General features: G+C 40.5%; 1 protein-coding gene across 1 annotated transcript in view; it reads right to left on the reverse strand.

Annotated features, from left to right (window-relative positions):
• ITGBL1 (integrin subunit beta like 1) overlaps positions 1-22,374 on the reverse strand; it is a 148,263-nt gene extending 125,889 nt beyond the window's left edge. Inside the window, exons 1-2 of the mRNA XM_075526281.1 lie at positions 22,277-22,374; positions 20,792-21,003 (exon numbers count right to left, since the gene is read on the reverse strand). Of these exons, the coding sequence (XP_075382396.1) occupies positions 20,792-21,003; positions 22,277-22,374 (310 nt within the window). The remainder of the gene's footprint in view (positions 1-20,791; positions 21,004-22,276) is intronic.
• Between the last annotated feature and the right edge of the window lie 442 nt (positions 22,375-22,816).

Consider the following 22,816-nt stretch of genomic DNA (forward strand, 5'->3'; position numbering starts at 1 on the left):
TCTGTTTAATTATATATTAGACTGTATTAGTCAGGCAGATATGCTAAATGTAATGGATATAAAACAGTATAGGAGTAGGTGTTACTTGTCTTTCCTTTGGACACTTCTTGGTATCAAAGAGATTTCTTTTTAAATAATAAAAACCTTACAAATTAAACTGCCTAAATTTGTAGTCTTGTATACTATTCACCTGCTTTATTTTTTTACTTCAGGTATTTTGATGTAGTGTTAATAGATAATTTAAAACATCAAAGCTGTTTAAGCTTGCACGTAATAATTCTTTCAGTATTTATGTTTTATCTTTGCCTCTCCTGACTAAATTCTGTAAGAAGTAATATCTTCTAATTAAGGGGAAAGAAGTGGATGAGGGAAAAAGGAAATAGATAGCAGTGAAGAGTCTTAAAATTTCTTTCATTCCCAAGGTACTATTTGTCCCTTGAACTAATTTTTCTTGTACTTGCCAACCATTTTGTATTTGATTTTTTAATATTAATAACATTGTACATTACATCAGTTCTAATTAGACTGTTGACCAATTTTCCTTTTTCCATATATTTCTATTGGTACCTAATACTGACTGAAAAGTAATTAGTAGAGAATATTATTTTAGAGCAACTTTTCTAAACAGGACTACATTTCACTTCAGATTACAGAAACATCCAAGGAGATAAATGGAAGGGAGCTTTAACATATAAGCAACCTGGGCTTAATCAGCATTAAAACCCATTAATCTTAAATCAATAAGCTAAAAAGAATTAGAAATGTAACTTTAAAAAAACCCAACACTTACAAAGTTGAAGTCTAAGTTGGATACATTTTTAGTTGTCTTTATTTGAGGAAAAAAAGAGGCATAACATACAATTCCTTGCAGTATCCTAGCCATAATAATGCAAAGTATGTTCACAGTAAAAAGGGCAGCTTTCAAACAAGTAAGCCAACAGGTCCCAACTAAGATGGAAAATATCTTTTTCTAAGAAAAGAGGGTGAGTGATAACTGGCAAGAGTCAGAATTTTAATTTAAGTGTGCTTCATGAGAATAGAATGACAACAGTGAGGACAATAAAATGCTCCTCAAGTGTCAGTGCTTATTAAAATAAAGCAGCATCCAAGGAAAATATGTAACTTAAAGGAAAGTAAAACCCAACTTCCTCCTAACAGTTTTAAATGCTGTTGTAGTCCTTTAAAAATTTGTTAATGTTTATTCATACTTTTCAGTCTGGCACATTTTCCAAAAGTGCTATAAGCAACTCACACCTGCATATAATTTCATTACCCTTCATTCAAGAGCCTGTAGTGATAATTTTTCAAAGCATATTGTTGACTTTCTGAAAGTACTGTTTCTTCTAAAGTTAATACCAGTAAGTATTTTTTGTTTCTTTTTTGTTGTTGTTATTAAAAGCAGCATGGATTTTTGAGTATTAGAGCAGTACAGAATTTTTACTTTCCTCATCAAAGTTGGGGAAAATGTACTATTGTTTTACTCAACCGATTCATATGTACAGTCAACATTTTTTTTTAAATCTTTTTCTGAAAGAACATTAGGGTAAGGAAAAGAGGTGGTCCTAAAAGTAATTACTTGGCTTGGCAAGGGTTTTGCTATACTTTTTTCCTATAACCTTTCAGTATTCTATTTTTAAATAAAAACGGTGTACACAGAAATCCCTTGGAGCAACCTGTCAGTTCCAGTAGTAAATTACAGCATACATCCAATAATGCTAAAGCAAGGTTAGCACTATACACCAAAAATATTAGAGAAAGAATAAAAAGGTAAAGGCAAGTAGAAAAAAAAGGAAAGCCATTAAGCCATTAACTTCCCAATAGCAATACATGTCCCAGAATTAAAAAATTAACCCAAAATCCCACACTGAGATCTTATTCCTCTTTGAACTTAATCATTCCTGTATGTATAGAGAGTGTAACACAAGCTCTTGTTTCTTATCAGGACAAAAAGTATGGGGTATCCCAAGACTTGCTGGCTTTTTAAATGTTTACCAGGACAGTGTATTAGGCCAAAAATCTGGATCTGGTGTGCTCTTGTCTTCTTGGGCAAAGCCTAGACACTGTCTCTCCAGCTCTTGGTACAGACATGCAAACACAGCTGTCTTTCTTCTGGCAGCAGAGACTCCTTGGTTCAGCTTGCTTAGGCCCAGAAACTAGCGCTGTCCTCCTAAACCCTCCGGTTGGTGCCACACACTTTCTGACATCCAGCAAACCTGTGGGTCTCCTCGTTTATCACCTGCCGTGTGGGGATGGGGAGTAAAACTGTGTGGTCACACAAAGAAGTTAGCCGTACACCCAGGAAACCACAGGCATACATGAGCCATAGGCTTTTCTAGAGAGCTAGTACCGTTGCTCCGTGGCCCAAGGTGGGCTGCAGTCGCGTGCTCACCACCTCTGCTTCAGAGTGCACGACGCAGCCAGGCCATCAGCCGTCCTTTTGGGTCACCTCCGTTAACTTCCTCACAGGGGAAGTTTATTCATGGTCTTAACATCTGGCCCACTTGGGGCAGCGAGCTAGGTCTCCCCTCCTCACACGTCAGGCACAAGGACAAAGCGTGAAACGCTCAGAACTATAGAAAAGCAAAATTTAAAAAGTTTAAAAGTTCTTTTAAAAGGTTGAAAATCAAACCAGAACTCATAATAAAGAGACAAGGTCGGAAGAGGTGAGAGTATCCCATTGAAGGGGGCCTGCCTTGACTTAGTTTCTTAGTACTGGCAAGTTTGTGCCTCCTACTGTTGCTGCCTCCATCTCCTGGCATTCAGTTGATGCAGGAAATCAGTTTTTAGTTGCTGCCAAACTGGAACCTCACCCAGCAAAAAGTTCACAGTGCTATTCCAGAACTTTGTAATAAAGCAAATCTTGAGCATCTCTTCATATTTACTGAGCAACGAAATATCACACCAGAATTAAAGGGTGTTTCTGAAAATAGTTTGAATGTGAATCAGAGGATATTTCAGCAGATCCAATGGAGTAATTACAGGGTAGGAAGAACAAACAGACTGTAATAGATAAGTGAGACAGGCAATCATAGACAAACTGTTTACTTCCCTGCTGATGGATGAATAGAGCAAAGGGTCACCTAGGTGGGGTTTTTTATTTAACTTTTTGCTGGTAGATTTATTCTTGATGTCAGGCTTAACAGACAAGACCAGACTGAGTATTTGGTAGCAATATACTAGATATTTTTAACAACAACCAGCTCTGTGAAAGTCTTCAAACATCATCTAAAATAGTCTTTTATGGAAGGATGGTAAAGATTATGTCCCGTTTATAGAAGGGAGGATGAGGCACAGGGATTTTAAGTTGACCTGTTCCATAGGCAAATTGAGCCAGGGAACAAGACCTTCCAATTCTTAATCCAGTGTTTAAGCACTGCCAAAGCAGCTGGCTTTGCAAGGCTGTTATCAAGTGCTAGAAAAAACGTTTGGCTGAAGCCCTCAGAACTTGTGAGTCTTGGAGTCATTAAGCCTTCAGTGACCAGTGACAACACAACTTGATACAGCTGTGGTGAGCCATGTCACTGCTTTTGATTATTAATGGCCTCTTACCAGGCACAAAGTCTGAGAGAGAGAGTAGTTTTATGACTGCATCCTATGTTAACCAATGCTATGGACCCAAGCAAAAAACCAAAATTTCTTTTTTTTTTTTATTTGAATGATGAAATTTTCATGTCAATTCCTTCAGGGTATCTTTGACTGATGAACTTTTAAGATCTTGCAACTTCAAAAATGCTTAATTGCAGGACTAAGCAAGTCTATCCCTCTGCTTTCTGACGTGTATCATGTACCACCTTCCGCTTGTCTTCCAACAGGAAATGCCCAACAGTTCATCACACCCTTCATGGAGAAACCCAGGAATAATCAAAGGTTAGCATATATTCAATAGAAAAAGCTAAGTCTGCTAGAGGCTTAAGAGGTCAGAGAAACATGAGAAACAGAAAGTATCCTGGGGCAGATGGACTGATTGTGTGCTAATGAGGTAGGCCTAATTAACAGCCCTTCCTTAAAAGACAATCCAAGACAAAATTTTTCTTTTCTGCCTCTGTGTTTATCTCAAGGCTGCTTTTTTTTCTGATTTAAACTACAGAGCTTTAAAAAACAACTCTCAGGATAAAAGTATTATACTTTTAATAAAGAAAATGGCAAAACAAATTGGTTTAGCTTCATAACCCATCTCTCCTCATGTCAAAAATTATTTCTAACTGTTTCTAATTTGTCAAATGAGTCAGATGAATTAAGCGCTATTTCAGCAGAAGTTCATCTGTACTTCTTCTGATTTTTTTTGTCCTGTCACATAGACATGTTTCGACTTCATGTCTGTGACAACCCTGAGCAACTGATCTCACTCCAAAGCTGGCCCTCCTTCAGCAGGAGGCTGGACCAGCTGATCTCCACAAGTCCCTTCCAACCTAAAAGCTATTCTCTGATGCTATTCTCATCGATTGGCTAAAACCAGCCCATTCTTTCTGTTTTCACGATTTAACCAATGCTGCTGAAAAAGATGGTAAAAAGCAAGAGCTCTGAGGCTGGACAAGCCTTACTTTGTGATGGCAAAATATATTATCATATGTTTATAATAAGAGGTATATAGAAAAAGGGATATGCTTCAGAGGGGTTTTTAACTCATGCATTCAGTTTTTTCCTGTCAAAATTTCTGCTTGACCATGAGAACTAGCACTTTTCACAAAAGCGAAAACAATACTGATTGATTCTGACATGTGATAGATTCCTGGTGGGGAGTACAGCTGGATATGTACAGCTGAATTTCAGAAAGGAGCACTGAAATTCCTCTTTTGATCACAAAGGTAAGTCTGCCTGTAGCATTGAGTGTGCAACATAATCAAAATTGTGACACAAAGACAGCTACTGTCAATAGCAGTGGTAAGAAGAGCCTGAAAATGCTGTCTCAGCACAGCTTATATTAATATTCCTGAAGTTTAATTTTCATAACCCTGTCTTTTCTGCTGCTTGAAAAACAAATGCCTATCCACCCTCTGCTACATGTACCTAAATCCCTTTTGCATGTTCTAATTTCACTGCTACCACTACAAACACTGCAGGCAAAGTAATTGAAGTTTTGCAGGCAGGCAAAGTAATGAAGCAAAACGACTGTTGTTTCTAATAGTTATTAACAGCTGTATCTACGCCTATTTACTTCTTCCTCATTTCATCATCTAGGATGAAATCCTCTCTTTCATCGTCTGATGAAATCCTCCTGCTCGTCCTCTAGGATGAACAGTTGCCTCTAGGCATCCTCTATAGCATTTGTTCCAACACCAATGTTTCTGTCAATTCCCTGTTCATTTACCAACTGCGCAATTATTTATGGCATTCTGAGGACCACATCTCATTACTCAGGAACCAAAAAATATGTCTTGAAAGCTCATGACAATACTAGCTTAAAACATTTACAGAGAGAAGCCCCCAAATCTATTCAGTGGACTGCACAGCTCCATATCTCTTTTCATTCCCCAGGATTTGTAAATCAGAGAGTGTTCTTAGGCTCTTTGCAAAACAGCAAAAGTGATCAAATTTCCCAGCCATGTTAAAACACAGGTGGAAATACATTTAAGAGAAAACACAGAAATTGAGAGTTGGACTGATATAAATGGTATGTGATACACTATCTTCAGAGAGCCTTCTGTAGAACATCCTACCATTAGGTGTTTGGAAAGTAGCAGAAAAGATTAACTGAAATCTGAATACATCACTAGGACATCTTGCAAAGAAAAAAAAAAGTGGTTTCAAGATGCATTTATAGACCAAGTTACTCCTGACAGACCTAATCTTGTTATATTACCTCTGAAACTGTTTGAAAGTCAGGTATATCAAAGTGCATCCTTGGCCAAGGTACATGCTATACCAACAGAAAAACTGCATGCAAGAACAGCAGAACAGATGGTATTTAAAAGCATTATGGACGCCTATATTCCATTTACAATACAAATCTTTGTTTTTAAGGTTTACATCTCAAAACAACAAAAAATTCAATATGACTTTGCATCGATTTATCTCTACAGAAACCAGAAGCATGACTCTTAGTGTTTAGATGGTGATGCTCGCTCACCAAGCCACTCCATTGCATTTGGACAGCATCTCTTTTAGTTTTCAAACTTAGAAGTTTTAAAAGCTATGATGCAAGTAACATTTTTTAACTGCTTATTTTACATGTTCCAGTATTTTGGGTGGGGAAGGAAATAATATTTTTATTTAAATTGCATTTCTAAGTACATTTATTATCACAAAGAGTGTGAAAGTGCTTTTATCATTAAAATGCTGCCTTGGAAGAAGCCATTACTGGGGGGGGAAGCAATGAAGACATTGAACTATGTTTACTTCCCCGCTCATTTCATTTTAATGCCAAAACATATCTTGTAATGCCAATGCAATATGTTTCAGCACAGCAGTCAAACAAATCATCTCTTTTGGCGCTCTCCCACATTTTTTCCAGAAATATATCTTGCCTATCCAAGTGTCTAAAATAGGATTTTCCTGCCTAGCTGTTTGCCTGGAAAGGTGTTAGTATTTCCCTATCAATTTTTGGCATCTGCCAGCTTAGTCTCCCCTTTCTATACCACATGCACAATGTCTTCAGGCATTTGTCTCCTTCATTTGCAGTCTGAATGAAACCACTGGTTTAGGAATTTTGTGAATGTTACCATCACAAAATTAATTCACTGTTTAAAAACTGTGGCTGCTGTAACAGACCTACATTTTCCTGTTCCGAGGAACACTTTGTACTGCATGTAGTCTCATACATTCCAGCTGCTGCTTGTATACAATGTCTTTATATTTGTTTCCAACCTTCAATCCTTTTCTTCTTCTCACTTTCACCACATTAAATTTCCTATGTGCATTTTGATTCTTTTTCAGCCAAGCAATAAGCCACAGCAGTGTGGAACTCTTGGCTTCTGATGCTTGCCAGAAGGTGTTAGGAGGTATGCAGCCAACATAATGCTCAGTCTGATCCATTTTTGAAAAAGGATTCAAAAATTCAAACTGACAGTTCAGAATACAAACAAAAGCTTGAGGTTTTGACATTGCTATGACAAAAAAAAGTGTGCTTAAGGAAAGCAAGTACTTATAAAGGTGTCAAGTAGATGACCAAATGAAACGTTAGCTTTCAGGTAGCAAAGAGACTCTGTATATAGTGACTGACATTAAAGTAGGGACAGAATTAGCAGAACTATCCATCAGCAATACTATATGACTCACTGAAAGACATTTAAAACCACTTACGTGACTCACATGGGGAGGAAAGACAGAGCAAAAGGGGAAGGATAGTGTACGGTGGGAATGTCCATTATGCCAAGACACTATGGGACTCTTCAACACCAGCCTCCGTCGCTACACTTGCAAGGTGACAATTCTGTCGCACAGTACAGGTGGAGTAACATCACCCTCTAAAAGTACTGTCTTTTCTCCTGAGGCTAACCTAACAAAAAAATTTAAGCACCACGAAGTTATTTGGGTTTATAGAATACACAGTCCAGAAATGCAGATATTTCCTTTACAGCAGCTTCTGAAATCATTGCTTCTCAGCAGCAACAATGAATGACACAATATCAGCAAGACCAAAACAGAGCTCCATGAAGGGCTCACCTAAAGAGATGTGGGGGACACTGGGCTAAAGGAAAGGTTAAGCAGCAATGTTTTCATATTTCTTGGATGCAGGAGAAAAGGAGAAGACTGGGGAAGCTCTCTGTGGGGGTGGAACTCCCCATATCCTTCCTACAAATGTGCATGAGAAGTGTGAAGAAGACCACATGCCTAGGCCATGGAAGAAGACCAACAGAGGGAAGGAGGGAAGAAGAAACATTCATACAGACTTGTGCTGTATGCTGTGTATATAGCATTACCCTGTGTATAGCTGGGTGTTTTTAAGGTGAACAAGGGAATAGTAAGGGCAATTCCCCAATTCCCATCAATACGAAAGAAATCATGTTGATAGAAGTGTTGCACCCCCACAATGGCAACATGTTTTGACTTGTCATCAATCTAGGCAATGTTTTCAGCTATCAACAGAGGGTTCAGTTCATTGCCATCCAAGAATGATTAACTTTCTGGAAGGTATAATATTGCATTGAGACAATATAGGGAATGCATATCCCCACGGCAGCACTTAAAAAACTGGCCTATATCTATAAGTTTATTAGCAATGTAATACTACTTGCTACCCTTTTTTCATTATCTGACAAAACATTTTTACATATTTACTTCCAGTGAAAAATGCAGAACAGATGTGGTTCCTGTTTAAGTAGGAATTATGTTATTTGCTGTTTAATGGAGCCAACAAGTTAAGGAGCTTCTAGAATATAATTTTTGTCATGGTCTATATTATCCTACATCAAACGGCAGGGCAACCATTCACTTTCCCTTGCTGTTTTGTACATTTTACCAGTTATTCATAAGGTCAGTGGTTGACTAAGAATCAATTTGTTTAAACAAGGCAAATAAAAAAATAGAAATGTTTCTGTTTAATGCTTCCACTGCTAACTTTCCATCAAATTGCAAGGGTTGGATAAAAAAATGTTTTCCATGACTCTGAGCTTGTTACAGAAGTCAATCCACCACTTACTTCTAGAAAGCATTAATTTATGCCTCTCTGTTGAAGAGATGCTTAAACTTTAAACAAGCAAGCTTGTTCCCAGGATCATTCCTGCTTAGAGACTTGGTAGTGGTCACTTAGAAATGTGGTCATTTAGAAACTTGAAACAGACACTCATATTTTATAAAGTATTATAAATACTGCAAAAGATGAAAGTCTTAACAGATTAAAATCAATGGTTATGCATCCCTTTCAATAATTTAGAAACATAATAGGATGTCAAAAACTATGATTATACTACCACAGATCCTCCTCACTAAGGCAGAACACCAGGCCAAGAACTGGCTTCACAGCAGCATCAAAGAAAATCAGCCTCAAAGAGACCGCTGGAAGAGATCATCTGGTTCACTTCTGTGCCTGGAGGCACAAGCAAGTGTGTGTTGATCGTTCCTGACAGATATTTGTTCAACCTGTTCTTGAACCCCCCAGTGACGGAGATTCCAGTGTGTCCCTAAGACAAGCTTTTTTGCTATGGTCAAAACCATTCCCTCTCTTGGGAATAAGAAAAGCAACGCACAGGTAATTCGGAGTAACTAAAATAAACTGTAAAATTTCAGTGTGCTGTGCCACCTGCTCCAGGAAGGAGAAAGGGGTGAAGCAGGAAGAAATGATGATACAGCAGTGTGTGGTTTAGATTCATATCCTACCAGGAGCCTCTACAACTGAACAACACCCGCACGAATGAAGTGTAAGTTAAGAACCAGTATTTATTTTCATACAAATGCGGTTAACTTCTACAAGGTCAGTGAACACCCAAGACAGTTCAGCTCCTCTTGAAGCATGCCTCCTCTAAGAAAATACCATCCTGGGACACAAGTGTGAGAGCAGAGGTCATTGGTTTGAGAAAGAGCCACCAGGAAGTGTAAAGAGAGCCAAGGTGGGTCCAACTTCTACCCAGGTCCTCATGGAAACTGTTCTTTGATGAGCCAGAGGAATGGATTAGGAAACCTGTGAAGAGCAGGGCCAAGGAATTGGGCCAGATAGAGACCACCCAAAAAGCAGAAAATACTCTGAGAACAGGGACTGGAATTAGGGACAACAATTTGGCAACTGAAGATAACCAGAATGTTCAGAGTGGGGCTGGCAACCACTGCTCATCCTGAAAAAGATGGAGGAAAAGCCAAGACAACAGCTGAAACCCTGAAAGACAGAGGACTAGAAGCCCATATGAAGGGCCAGAGGAACTATGTGCTTGTTTTGAAAGAGCTTGATAAATGACGTCCCAGGCAGAGTAAGATTATTTTAAAAACCTCTAACTATGAGTTCCTTTGATAGGCACCCATGAAATAAAATGAAGTCTGCAATCACTGTATTATTTAGATACAGCCTCCAAGGTATTATCCTGCAAGAACTTCATTCAAAAAATTCTCATGTGATATGTCTCTTTGAAACCACCTACAGAGAAATCATGCTATATTTTCTGGATAATATCTGTAAATAATATCTCTTATAACCTGCATGTAAGTGTAGCAGACAAACATTTAAGCAATTAACAGTTGCATTTAAAATTGAATTCGCTTGTTTACAAAACAAAATCCCACAGAACTCATATACAAAAGCATTAAGATGGTGAGGGGAGAGGGGATTGACACTTACCCTGCTCATCCAATTACAAAATCTTAATCTCATTGTGACTTTCCAAATCAGCAGACCATTTAATAAAACTTGGGATAGTTCTGTCAGTGTAACCGATTCCTTAATTAATACAGCAGAGTCTAACTCTTTGAAAAATTTGGTTTCATTTATCAGAATGTTTTCACACACAAGTCTCATTTTCTGCCAGTCTGGCGAAAAATTATTTTGGTAAATGTCCTGTCAAACCACTGCTGAGTAACATGTAACTCTTTAAAGCAGTACGATACACAGAAGAAAAACAAAACAGAAAATCATGTAAAATGTTGTCAAGCTTAAAAGCATTCTAAACTTTGGAGATTTCATTATTGTTATTATTGTTTTACCATTACCATTACCATTTGCAGGTAAATGACAGGGTCTGTATGATGCTGTTGTACTTTTGTCTGCTATTAACTGGCCATTCTGATCAAACAAGGGAAGGAAATGTTGTGAGATCAATTCTCTGTTGGCATAACTGTATTGATTTCATTAGACTCATGTCAGCAGAAAACATAGGCTTCTGTTTAGATTTTAAAAAAAAGCCACACCATTTGCTGTTACTAAAACATTTTTTTAACCTGAACAGTAGAGATGAGTTACAGGATCCACTCCTAAACCTAACAAAGTACATGACTGGGTTTGGTAATTTTGCCAATCCCAGCTCCAATCAATTTCTTGTTGTATTTGTCCGTCACATCCATACACAAAGCTAGTAGGAAGTTAAGCATTATACATCTTGAAAAGACCTTGCACAATTATTTTTTATTGTGATACACAAACTTATGCCACAGTTCACGCAGACTGTAGGCAAACCCACATAAATGGAGAGTAGTTGTATTCAATTGCAATTACTCCTACATTCTCAATTCCCATCTAGAGAAACTGCCCTTTCTGGAGGAGATGGGCAATTTTCTTTCAGTGATAGCTGGCACCTGGATCTCTTCCTAAGCACAGACTGGGAGTTGTGCTTCATTACACTTGCTGTGTTTGTGATGAGGATTATCTGTGGCTTGAAACAGAAGCGAGAATGAAATGAAATTCTTTCCAAAGATAGTCATTAGAAGTACCAGTCCTACAACAGTACTCCAATGAAGTGCTTCAAGACCATTTTCTGATTTTAAATACATTTCTTACTGGTTATCTGCTTCCCACAGAATTTACTTGACTAGAAAGGTGCCCAACAAAAAGCTAAGTAAATCTGTAATACTGACTTCTATGATTCTGTAACAGAAGGCCTCAGCCTTATAACTGCAAGTCAGACTACAGTTGTACAATTAATTCATTGCTGCTGTTCTTTCCAGTTTAAAAACTGCTTGAGAAAGAACCAAGTCAGTGCAGATCATTAGGGTAAAAGTGCAGTATGTTCCGAGAGACCGCATAAGTGGTTGTTTACATGTAAAGCATATAGGGATTAAAAGGCACAATTCTGCAAAAGTGTTCAGGAGAACCACACTGCAACATGTTCTTATATGGCTTTTTGTCATGGCATCGCCACTGTTCAGCACGATTTGGACCTTCTGCAAGTATGCTCCTAAGATGAAATTGGTTGTCCTTCTCCATTTTGGTTCTTCCCTGTTCCTGAAGTGAGAAGTCAGAACTTCTCCAGTAATCCTTCAAAGCATGACTTTACAAACCACCATTTTGAGGACTGTTCTCTGGAACACAGTCTACCAGGCATGTCACTGCACCTACAGTTGTCAACATTTCTTTATAATCTTTTCATGGTAAGCTTAAATGAATATGAACTTAAAACCTTCTTTCTGTTTAAAAGCCTGTGATTCTGGAATAGCTTTGAAAATGGTTACTCTTTGCTTGATTAATCAAAGTTATTTCAGAATACTCTGAATGAGCAAACTGTCTGACCGATTCTCTGTGGGACTGACTTGCTACAAATTCACCTCCTTATTTATAGGTGGATATAGGCGGAACACTTTTAAGCTGGAAACACACTGGCTGGTTTCATAAATCAAAGCTGCTCTCACTTGGATAATGACACATGGGAATCAACAATTCAGTAGTATGTAATGCACAGATGGTTCTTTGGAAAAGGAATGCATGACTATTATTTGTATGAAATAGTATTTTTAGCATCTAAACATGAAAGAAAAATGGGGTTTTGACACAGCCTTAACTGATAATTTTCATACTATCACATTTTATTCTTGCACCTGATGGGGACTCAGTGGTTTGAGAGTCCCTGAGTGGGACTCAGATACTTGGGCTCTCTTCTGAATCTCACCATCAGTCTAAGATGACCAGGAGGCATATTTTTGATGTCTGACCCTCAGCTTCCCCTCTCTTCAACATCAGAAGAAAAATATATACCTTCTAGTAACTTTTTGCAAGAACTGCAAAGAAAGGTGTACATCAGAGCTGGATGCTGTGATCATTACAGTCCAGCGCTATATACCGGACATGTTCACACCACCTGAAGTGGGGCTTGCATTCTTTTCTGGAGGGGAGAAATCTATCCTGCTTGCATGAGCATGGAACTACCAACTGATTTTACCATCAGCTTATGGTCCCTAAGAATCCAGTAAACCCTGTTCAGAGGGAAAGAGAGATTACAGCTGAGTGTCTCAAAGATTCCCCAAAGTAAACAAGATAATCACCATGCAGCTATATGAGAAAGAAAACGAAAGTGGTTAAATTTCAGCTTCTGGACTACACCTTTGGAAAACAGGTTATTCAGAACAGAAATGTATTTTAGACATCCAGATTTGTTACTAGTTTAAAAGTCACAGGAATTTCTCCCAGGATGAGTCAAAAACTGTATAGGTGTACAACTGAAAACACAAAGAAAATCCCTCAACTAATTTTTTTTTTTTTTTAGAGCACATACTCACCAGGACATACAGACATAGAAATGGATTGGATTATGTAAGTTTACCTCTTCTTCACAGACAAATGCCATTCATTATTCACCTCTAAAAGAAATGCCTGTATCTTCATTTGCTGAAAAGCCATTCAAGCCATATACCAGCTTTACTTGTATCCAAGAATTTCTGAAGGGGAAAGGACAGACAAGAAATGAGTCTGGGTGTTTCAGCAAGTGGAGAGGAAGAGGGTTTTCTTAAGATGAGGGGCTTCTGGCTTCTGAGACTCAATCAGCTTGCACCACTGAGTTTAGCAAATATCCAGTTACCTTCTGCAAAATAGTTTAAAACACTTGGAGTGAAGAAATAGGGCATGAAGAAATCTGTTACATGACAACAAACTGCTTTGCCATACGTGTTCCCAGCACTTCAGACAAATGAAGGGACTAAGGTAAATGATTAACATTTATATCTTGCTTTAAATGTGTTATCAAGTTTGTAGACTAAACCATTTCAAATGTCAGGAAGCAACCATTTCCCTCCTGTCATTGAAGCATAAGTCCACTGGAGAAAACCATAATGAATACAAAATTAAAAGATGTATCATGGTGCAAATGCACAGGACTTCATTAGAAGTAGAGAGTCAGATTTAGTATTTAACTGTCAGCCACGCAACTTCAAGATTTAAATAACTTTACTTTAATATATCCTTTTAATTAAATAGGAAATTATATGCAAAACAGGAGAAATACTTAAGAAGAGCTGTTTTTGCATTCAGTAGCCTCTAGCTGTGGATCATGAAAGCTAACATCCCCAATATTTAAAATGACTGACACCACCTGGTTTAAAAGACTGAACCGGAGCTGCTGGAAGCAGAGGACTGAAAAAAGCATGACTGAGGAAGGTGAGCTGTGGCAGTCTGCTTGGGGCACGGGAGGATTCTCCCGCAGCCCGCTCGCGCCTCTCCCCATCCCCAGCGTCGCCCCCAGGAACACAATACTGTGCCCAGGTGCTCCAGATACAACATCTGCTGCTGCAGCAGATGTGTTTGGCTGTAACATTTTCCAAATCACAAAGTTATTACTCAGTTCACTCCTGCCGGTGTCAGAGTTGGCACTCCCAGACACTTTCCCCATAAAATGCCCCAGATATGCCTCCAAAGACTGTGACTGCCACTCTTTAGGCCACTGGCAAGAAAATGCCCCACATTATATCACTGCTGCTACTCAGGTGGACAGGCAGAAGGGTGAAGCAGGTCTTAGGAGCGTTAGGAATGTAATTGCTCTTTCAAGAAATGGGACAGGTGCAACTACAATCAAACTCTCTTGAATCTTTATTCCTCTTCATATGAGAATCTGATCACTTAACTGCTTGAGTTGGTGTTCCAGCCCACTCCCAACTCACAAACCCCTATCTGCAAATAAAGGCTCACTCCATCACTAGGAAAGGAAGCTTTTAAATAGCCTTTTAAAATACTGTTTAAAAGAAGAACATTTTTTCATTACGTACTCAGACTTAGAACAGAGGAGTAGAGGAAAACATACCTCACTGGGTCTGGATACATGTCTTTTCAACCTAGAATTACTGCTCTGAGCAGGGCTTGCAAGTAGTTTGGGCCAAAACAATCCTCTCTTTCTAGGGAAAAGTAAAAAACTTCAAAGAAATCTACAAAAAACCCCTCAAATAAAACCCCTCAAATTCCAGCTCCTTCACCTTTGCCTTGTTCTTCATAGTCCTTCCAGCTCCAAAGGAAATTTGACTGCAGCAATACAACTGTGGTACACCACAAAGTAACGTGGCCTCCCTCCACCACCATATACCCCAGTTAAAACACTGATAAGTTCCAGTACCACATACATACTTTGGGGTATTTCTTTGCATGGAAGCCAAGCACCAGTCCTTTTTAGGCACAAAGCGCCCTTTTTCCTGGGACAGCACTAGCAATGTGGTCTTTCCTCCTAAAAAAGCTCATGGAAACTTTTTAAATCAGCGACATGTTCCTTGTCAGGACAAGCTACCTGGGAACACCTACACTGAAAGGTCTACAGTCCAGTTGCAGAAGCGATGGATGGTTTGAAGCCCTTTACAGGACGAGCTATCAACAATAAAACTTAAGTAAGGATAGAAAATCTTACCAAGCCAGTCAGTTTGTCTGACAAAGGCTGTCATAAGAACACTTACTGAAACCCATCCGCTGATGAAGCAGGTCAGGTCATTAATACACTCTTCTTTAACATTAAGTACACCACCTATTTTCTATCATCCACATCTTTTCCATATTAATGATAACGAAACAGAAACTTTTATAAAAGGACTCAGTCTGTGAAAGCCATTTTGTCATAAAGGGCATGCTTTCAAATAAATAAAAAAAGACTTCAGTTCATTATCAGCCTGCAAATAGCATAAAAATTCAAACCCACTTCAGAACACTTATTTACATTGTCAAAACTTGCGCAAAGGTTTGCTTTTTCTCTGCAACAGGTAAGCTTGTCACCCCAGTCTAAAGAAGGGCAAAAGGTGAAGGAGATGCTGCTCTCCCCCTGCTTTGCTGTTGGTGATGGCCTGAGGGGCTACGTTCCAGCTCTGCTAGGTGCTGCAAAAAGCCTCTCCTTCCACATGCCCTGTGTACTCACTTTTAGTTTTTAAACTAGCACGTTATTTTCCACGAGTAGTACCTGCAGATAAAGGTGCTCAAAATGAGGGCTAGGCATTTAGCTACAAATCATTTAATAAGGTACTTTTAAAATGCTTCCCTTCCAGTAATCTCCTTCACAGCGCCTCTCTCTGAGCTTCCTCCTCATGCCTTGCTCGCCACTGCTATGAAAGTACACGCTGCATTTGGAGCTACAGCAATTGTAGAGGTATCAAAGGCTGCTTGAGTTTACCTAGATCAGGTACCAACAGCATGAAGCTGAGAATAATACAGGCTTTAGCTTGTGCTTTGTGAGTCTGCTGGGACCTCGTGCACTTAGCAAGGCAATGAGCCCGCAATGAGGTCTATGCTATCACAATTTCACTTCTACTAGAATCTGGGGGACCTGTTTTGAGATGAATATGCAGGCTATTATCACACCTACAAACCCCTGCTCCAGGAGGAAATGTCACTTAAGCCAAGTTCTGAAATCCAGCCTAAAGCAAACCAGGTCAGAGAAGAACTGCAACCTCCATTTCCATCAGTAGCCTCCTGCCCTATTTTTAACTTGGTCTTTTTAGGAGGCTGTGTCTCCAGTGACCACGTGCCACAGCTGAATCTTCGCAAACGTGGCCTCTGACAGAGAAGAGGCTTACACCTGTTCTCAAAATCCAGAGCTTTGAATTTCCCTTTGGATCAAATGGCAATCAATGCAGGTCACAGACTGGCTTTTCTTCACTCTTTTAGCAAGAAATGCTGTTCAATGAAAAATCAGCATATCAGACCTCCCTTCAGTACGAATACAAAGGTAACAGTTGTTAGAGCACTTCCAACTCAACTAAGATAGCTCTGCCTAAAAACGCTATTCAGCCTTTGTGCAAAGAGCAGTCCTCAGCTCAAAATGTTCTCCAAATTCCGTTCTCAATTTCCTAACTCTCTCCAACTGATATATAGGGCCATATATCCAATAAACTCACATGGATGCATAACTACGCATTACATCAATACTTTAATTCGGATTTGTCTTGTATTTCTACATCCAATCCTTGTCAATTTAATTTTTCACTTGTGTTCCCTGCATAGTTTAAAGCCTTACAGAGTGGAAAATAATGGCACTGATAAATTTCTGTCCTTCACATAACTATGATAACACTTCTGGCTGTGAAAGCCTACGACTAACACTGCCATTGCATTGCTGAACTAGTCTTAAAATAGGTACAGCACTTACAGCAGCTACAGCTTTGGAGAAAGAAACAGAAAAATCTTTCACTGGCCTGAACAGCGGCAAAAAAAAGCTCCCCAGCAACTGCTTATGGCAGTGGTAAATCACGCAGTGCCACTATTATTGAGTAGGTGTAAAAGGTATTTCAGTTTGGAAGAAAAATTGTTTATAAAATCTTAATAACTATGGAAAAACAAAGGCAATTAATGTAGTTCTGAGCAAAGAGAAACCTTCTTCATATATTGCTCTCTATGCTGTCACCGAATTGTATCTGCCCCTTGATCTCACCACCAACGAGCAGTGCAATCATACTGTCTCATGTCCCAGCTGGCAATTTCCATGGTCCATTCTCTAGGAACATCTAGTGTTCCCACTCCAGTTAGCCGTGGAAGTCTATGCTTAGTTTACTTTTTCTTCATTAATGACAGACACAGTAAAAAAGATCAACTACAAAAAAAAAAAAAAAAAATCACTAAAATTTTCCTCTGTAGTGCAAAATTTTCCTCTATAGTGCAAAACCACAGAAAAATAGGTATCAAGCAGCGATGTGATAGGAATTAGTGCTGCATTCCACTGTCCTCTGCACGCAACACAGGCTCCACTTATGCTAAGAAAGCCTGAGGCAATATGAAACTGTCTGAGGTCAGCACTACTATTTGCAAATAAACAGCAACAAATATATTGTCTGCTTTGAATGAAGCATAAATCCTTTGGGGTTTTGATTCAGTGTTTGATTCAGTCTTCTTCCTCTTAGCTCATCTCCTTGCAGACCAGCAGCAAATCACAAAATAAAGATGTCACTAACATCGCAAAGAGAATGACAGTATTGGGACTGGACTCTACACTCTGTGATACGGCAGGCAGATAAAAAGGCCGCTGAGGAGGACAGGAGACTCAGTGACTCAGACTGCAGCACTTCATTTCTCTCTCCTTCTTTGTTTCTGACTCCATGAGAGATCACCTATTGCTTTATCAATCTCAGTGGGATAAAAGGCAAAAAAATGACCAGAATTCCCTCTAGAGCACCTGGAAACATCATGGAAGGGAAACACAGCAGAGAAGTCTCAAGGGAGAGTAAAAGAACAGAGGCATTTGCATCTGCTCTTCTCCGTTACTCATAGCATAATTTCTTTCCCATTGCTTATACAAGGTGATAAGAAAAAGCAAATCATAAACAGATGGACATCCTCTCCATCTTCAGGCCTTCCCTCTTCAGAATATGGGTGTCCAACAACAGTCCAGAAGGTGGATCTGACCCAGAAAGTGCCTTGAGGATAATGAGCTGCATATTGAGCAACTAAGTATTTTGTTTAGCTTGGGACAGGAGAGGGAAGCGGAGGTATGTCTGAACGGACTGGCAAGGAAACACAGTTATCTTTGGCACTCGTGACTCAAACAACTCTGCCTGTCCAACTCTGAATATGAACATCACCGGTGATTAGACATCAGTCACTTGAAAAAGGCATCACTCTGGCAGCTTGAAAAGCGGCTTGTTTGAAACAGCATTAATCTCAGATACCATGGCTCTCTAGAGGAATATTCAATTAGTGTCTAGAAGTTCTGCACGTGGGACCAGTCAGCAGTTATTCTTGTTGTACTCATCAGGAGAGACCCGCAATGACATAGGACAGCAAATATCAAAATAAAAATAGGAAAAAGGAAAAAAAAAAAAGCAGGAAACAGGAATAGAACTGCAGTAAGACATTTTGGCTGTTCACCTAGAGGAAACCCAATTTCATCATCGAGTCAAAAAATGTGCTCAAAAATGCAAAGAAAGGGAAGTATGTCATATATGGGAAATCAGCTTGGTGGCGTAATGTTAAGAAACATCAGAAGATGCGAGACACTGAATGGTTGGGGGGGGGGGTGTTATTCATACAACATAAGGACCAGTCTCCTGCCAGTTATACTGGATCTGACCATCTTTTCTATGCTCCCCTCCTCCCACATACACACAACTTAAAGTGGGGGAAGAATGAAGAGGGCAGCAAGCACAGCCTGAAAGGAGGAGTTTCACGGCCCAGATGCAGACCCCTGTCCCAGCCCTGAAGGAGTTACCCAGGGCCACTCTCCTGCAGTGCTGGGCAGCCCTGGACAAAGTCAGCTGGACTTTCAGCACCATTGTCAAAAAAACGAACCAAACAAGCAAAACCCCTAGGCCCTTCACAGATGTTTCCCTCCCTGTGAGTTTGTACTGAATTTTTTAGTACTTTTTTTCCAGAAGAGTGACTTTAAATTATTTGATATCTCAGTGCTAACGTGGTTTCAATACTCCAGCTACAAAAAGTGACAACTACAAACATTTTTTTTTAAAAAAAAACGTTTAATCACTTAACATTCACATCTTTGAACTGCTGCATGAAGTGCTACACAAAAGCTAAATATTGTTAGAAATCTCTTGCTTTTGTTTACCCTGTCAGCACCCCTTTCCACAAAAGCACTGACAAATCTTGCAGCCACTGCTCGTGACATTACCAGGAACATAACAGTGGAGTTTGTAGCAGAATATTAAAATTGAAGGAGCTTTCAGTTTCCCTGTATACAACTACTCCAGCAACAACAGCAAGCATATTGAAATCACACCACCAATCGGAAAATTCACATTTGGGACAGCAAAGCGCTGAAGTGATCAGCCGACCCCCAATATTTCTTATGTAACTGGACTTAAGACAGCTAACTACAGAGTCTATAAATCCAGTTTCTCCACAAAACTCAAAAGTCATAGTGCCAAATACAAATATTTTTCTCATAATCCCATCCTTGATCTTTTCATGTTATTATTGGACTTCTTATTCTTAGCTACATTGTTGCTAAAATAAGTTGCTCTTTTTTTCCTACAAAATTTGCCAACCCCCCTGCTGGAATGCATTTGTATTGTCCTCTTACTAGGAGAATTCCTGTAACATTCCCATTGACCTAATTGCAGTTTTTGGCCTGAAAAGATGACACGTTTGTGTGAATCTGGTAAAGCTGTTGAAGCAGGGATACTAGAAATGAAGTACCCTTCTGGCCCGTTTCATCAAGCTCCAGGCTGAAGCCCCTTAGGAATGTGATGGCATTTCTTCTCCCTGCTTTTTTACTAAAATCTTATTCTAAGCTGCTTAAAAAAAAAAAAAGGCCCAAAATCTGACTGAAATAGCCCAGAAACTTAAGTAAAGACAGCTGGAAGATGAAAGAGTGATAATGCTTAGATGCAAACCAAGCAACATGTTCCAACAACTGGCAGGGACTAAATTCTGTCCCAGAAATGTATCTCATTTCATCTGTCATTAAAGAATACAGTGTCAGTGGGGAAATCTCATAAACCACAATACAATTACATTGTTATAAGTCTCTATTTGGAAAGCATTATCATCACTTAGAGAAAAACAGAGTTTTCATATTTATACGCCCTCAGTGTGGTACCTGTTACAGTGAACCTCCTTCCTCATAGCAGGAGAAGAAAAAAAAATGACAAGACAAAATTGATTGTTCAGAGATACATTCAGAACATTGATTGTTCAGAGATCTACCTTGGTAGATACCATATGCCATCATTAGGCAAGCAGTTCAAAGGCAGCAATATTATATGAAAAACACAAGCAATATTGTGTCCTGTATTAGATTCAAAACACGGTTTGCAGAGCCTCCAACCCAAAGCAACTCCTGCTTTTGCCCCTGCTGCCGATGAATCTCGCTCTGGGCAAAGTCCCATTTTACGGCAGACAGTGCCTTTGACTTGTATCCTTTAATCTGGTGAAATCCTTGGATGTGCCCACAATCCCATTTAGAGTCATGGTTCAGGGACACACAGATAACTGTATCTCTACTGAATCAGCGTGCTGTGTTCCCAACATATTTCTGGTTATAATAGATACTCTTAATTTTCTAAGCTTGTGTCACTATAGCGGCTTCCTTACCTGCGCAGATCTTCCCATCATAGATCTCGCACACCCAGTCGTGGCACTCGCAGAGCGGACCGTAGTATTTGCCGGACTCAGCCACCTGGCAGATGCAGACCCCACACTCACATCTGCCTCTGTCACTGCACAGCTTCCCCCCTGGGACGCGGCACCTGAGCTCCGACTCACTCCGGGACAGCCGGCACGAAGGAGGACCACCCAAACTGCTCCTGTGGAGGACAGCAAAGAGAACAAGCTGTGGTCAACGCCAGCGGCTGCAGCTCAGAGCCGATGAGAGCTTGGTTCATGGGAAGCCACCCTGCTGCCACGGCTTTAGCCGATCCCCAGAATATTGTTTTTAACGCCACCACTTTAGTTATGGTTGTAAACTATTACTTGCCTCAAATCACCCAGTTTTCTTCTCTTTCATCACAAATCTCATTGCTACCTGCAGGAATGCTTACATTGCATTTTACTTTTACTTTGTTAACTGCATTAGGCTCATCATCTTTTTCATTATGCACATCTGGTATAAATGCATATACATGTATAGTTTGACTATATCAATGAAACATTTTGATCTGAATTATTCCAAATGGTTTAGAGAAGATGTATACATCCAAACATCTAGGTAGCATAACAGGAATATATGATACCAAAAAGCAAACCTAGCATTGATTCTAAAATACATTTGCCAAAGTAATCCTTCTGGTTGTCAGATATATAAGAAAGATACATGCTTTCATTGGAGAAGGAAACCAAAGTAATCACTGCTTTCCATGCAATAGTGTAGTTTGTGGCAGTGGCTTTAGTAAGGTCAGCAGAATCTGGATGCTAGATCTGAAGATGTGCAGCTCTGCCATGCAATTGTACCATGCGCTGGAGCACACAGAGATCAGGACTTTCAGGACATACACAGGGAAAATCACACATTGCTTCATCAGGAGCTGGACTGTAGGAAAAAAGAACAAAGGACTGGCCAAGCTAAAAATAGGCGCTAGGGAACACTGGGGCTTCAGGTCACTAGTATCCACACTTCTCGGACACTAGATTTTGCAGGCTCTGGAGCAGAGGAGCTGCTGGCCCTAAGAGCAGGCAGGTGCTGGGCCCGGTGGAGGGGGAGAGCAAAGGGCAGCGTGCCTCGCTGTGCCGCCGCACCGAAGAGCAGCAACACGCAGGGGCTTGTGGTTGGGCGCCTGCTCCGCTCAGGCTGCAGAATTTAGAGAGTCGGGTGTAAAGAGCCATCGCTATCCAACTCTTCTCCCTTCACCGCTTTAAAGATCTGCATCTCAGGCATGAAATACATCATTGCAACAAACCCCCGCAGCGTACACACCACCTATTTAGGTTCCCAGCGACCCAGAGCACTTCCCTCAGTGTCACTTAAGCAGGCAGAAGAGCTGGCAAACCACTCCGCTGCTCCCTCCGCAACCCCAGCCTCCACACTCCTGACATCTCGTAAATCAGTCGCAACCCCCCGGGAGGCTTCAGAGCCATACTTACCGCAGGGCCGGGGGGCTGGCCGGCGGTGCGGGGTGACCGGCTGGCAGCGAGGTGACCAGCAGCAGCACCACCAGCCCCGGCAGCCCCCGCGTGTACATGGTGCGAGCTGCGCTACGCCGCACCTGGAGCACTCCCGCAGACGGCCGGCCGGACCGACGGCCGGACAGACCCGCCGGGCGTGCAGAGAGCTGTGAGCTGGACAAGCCCAGCTCTAGGGCTGCTCCCCCCGTGCTGCAGTGGCTCTGATTAGCTGCCTGGGAGCGGGATTTGGGCAGCGCTCTGGGAGGGATGCCGGTGCCAAACCCCAAAGTTTACAGTCTAGGCAGGGAAGTAATTAGAAACAGTTGCGGAGCCAGATGGTTTATTTTGATGTTTTAAAAGCGGCCCGTTCACAGATGTGAACGAACCGTCTCGTTCTCAAAGTGCAGGCACCGTAAATATTTGAGGTATGTGTATCCCCCCGTCCTTTGACGGATGGCTGCTTGGGGTAATCTGTGTAACGTGGTGGGGGAAATGTGCGCGGCTGAGGACGCGGGACTA

This window comes from Mycteria americana, chromosome 1 (genome assembly GCF_035582795.1).
Source record: "Mycteria americana isolate JAX WOST 10 ecotype Jacksonville Zoo and Gardens chromosome 1, USCA_MyAme_1.0, whole genome shotgun sequence".
NCBI classification, from domain to species: Eukaryota; Metazoa; Chordata; class Aves; order Ciconiiformes; family Ciconiidae; genus Mycteria; species Mycteria americana.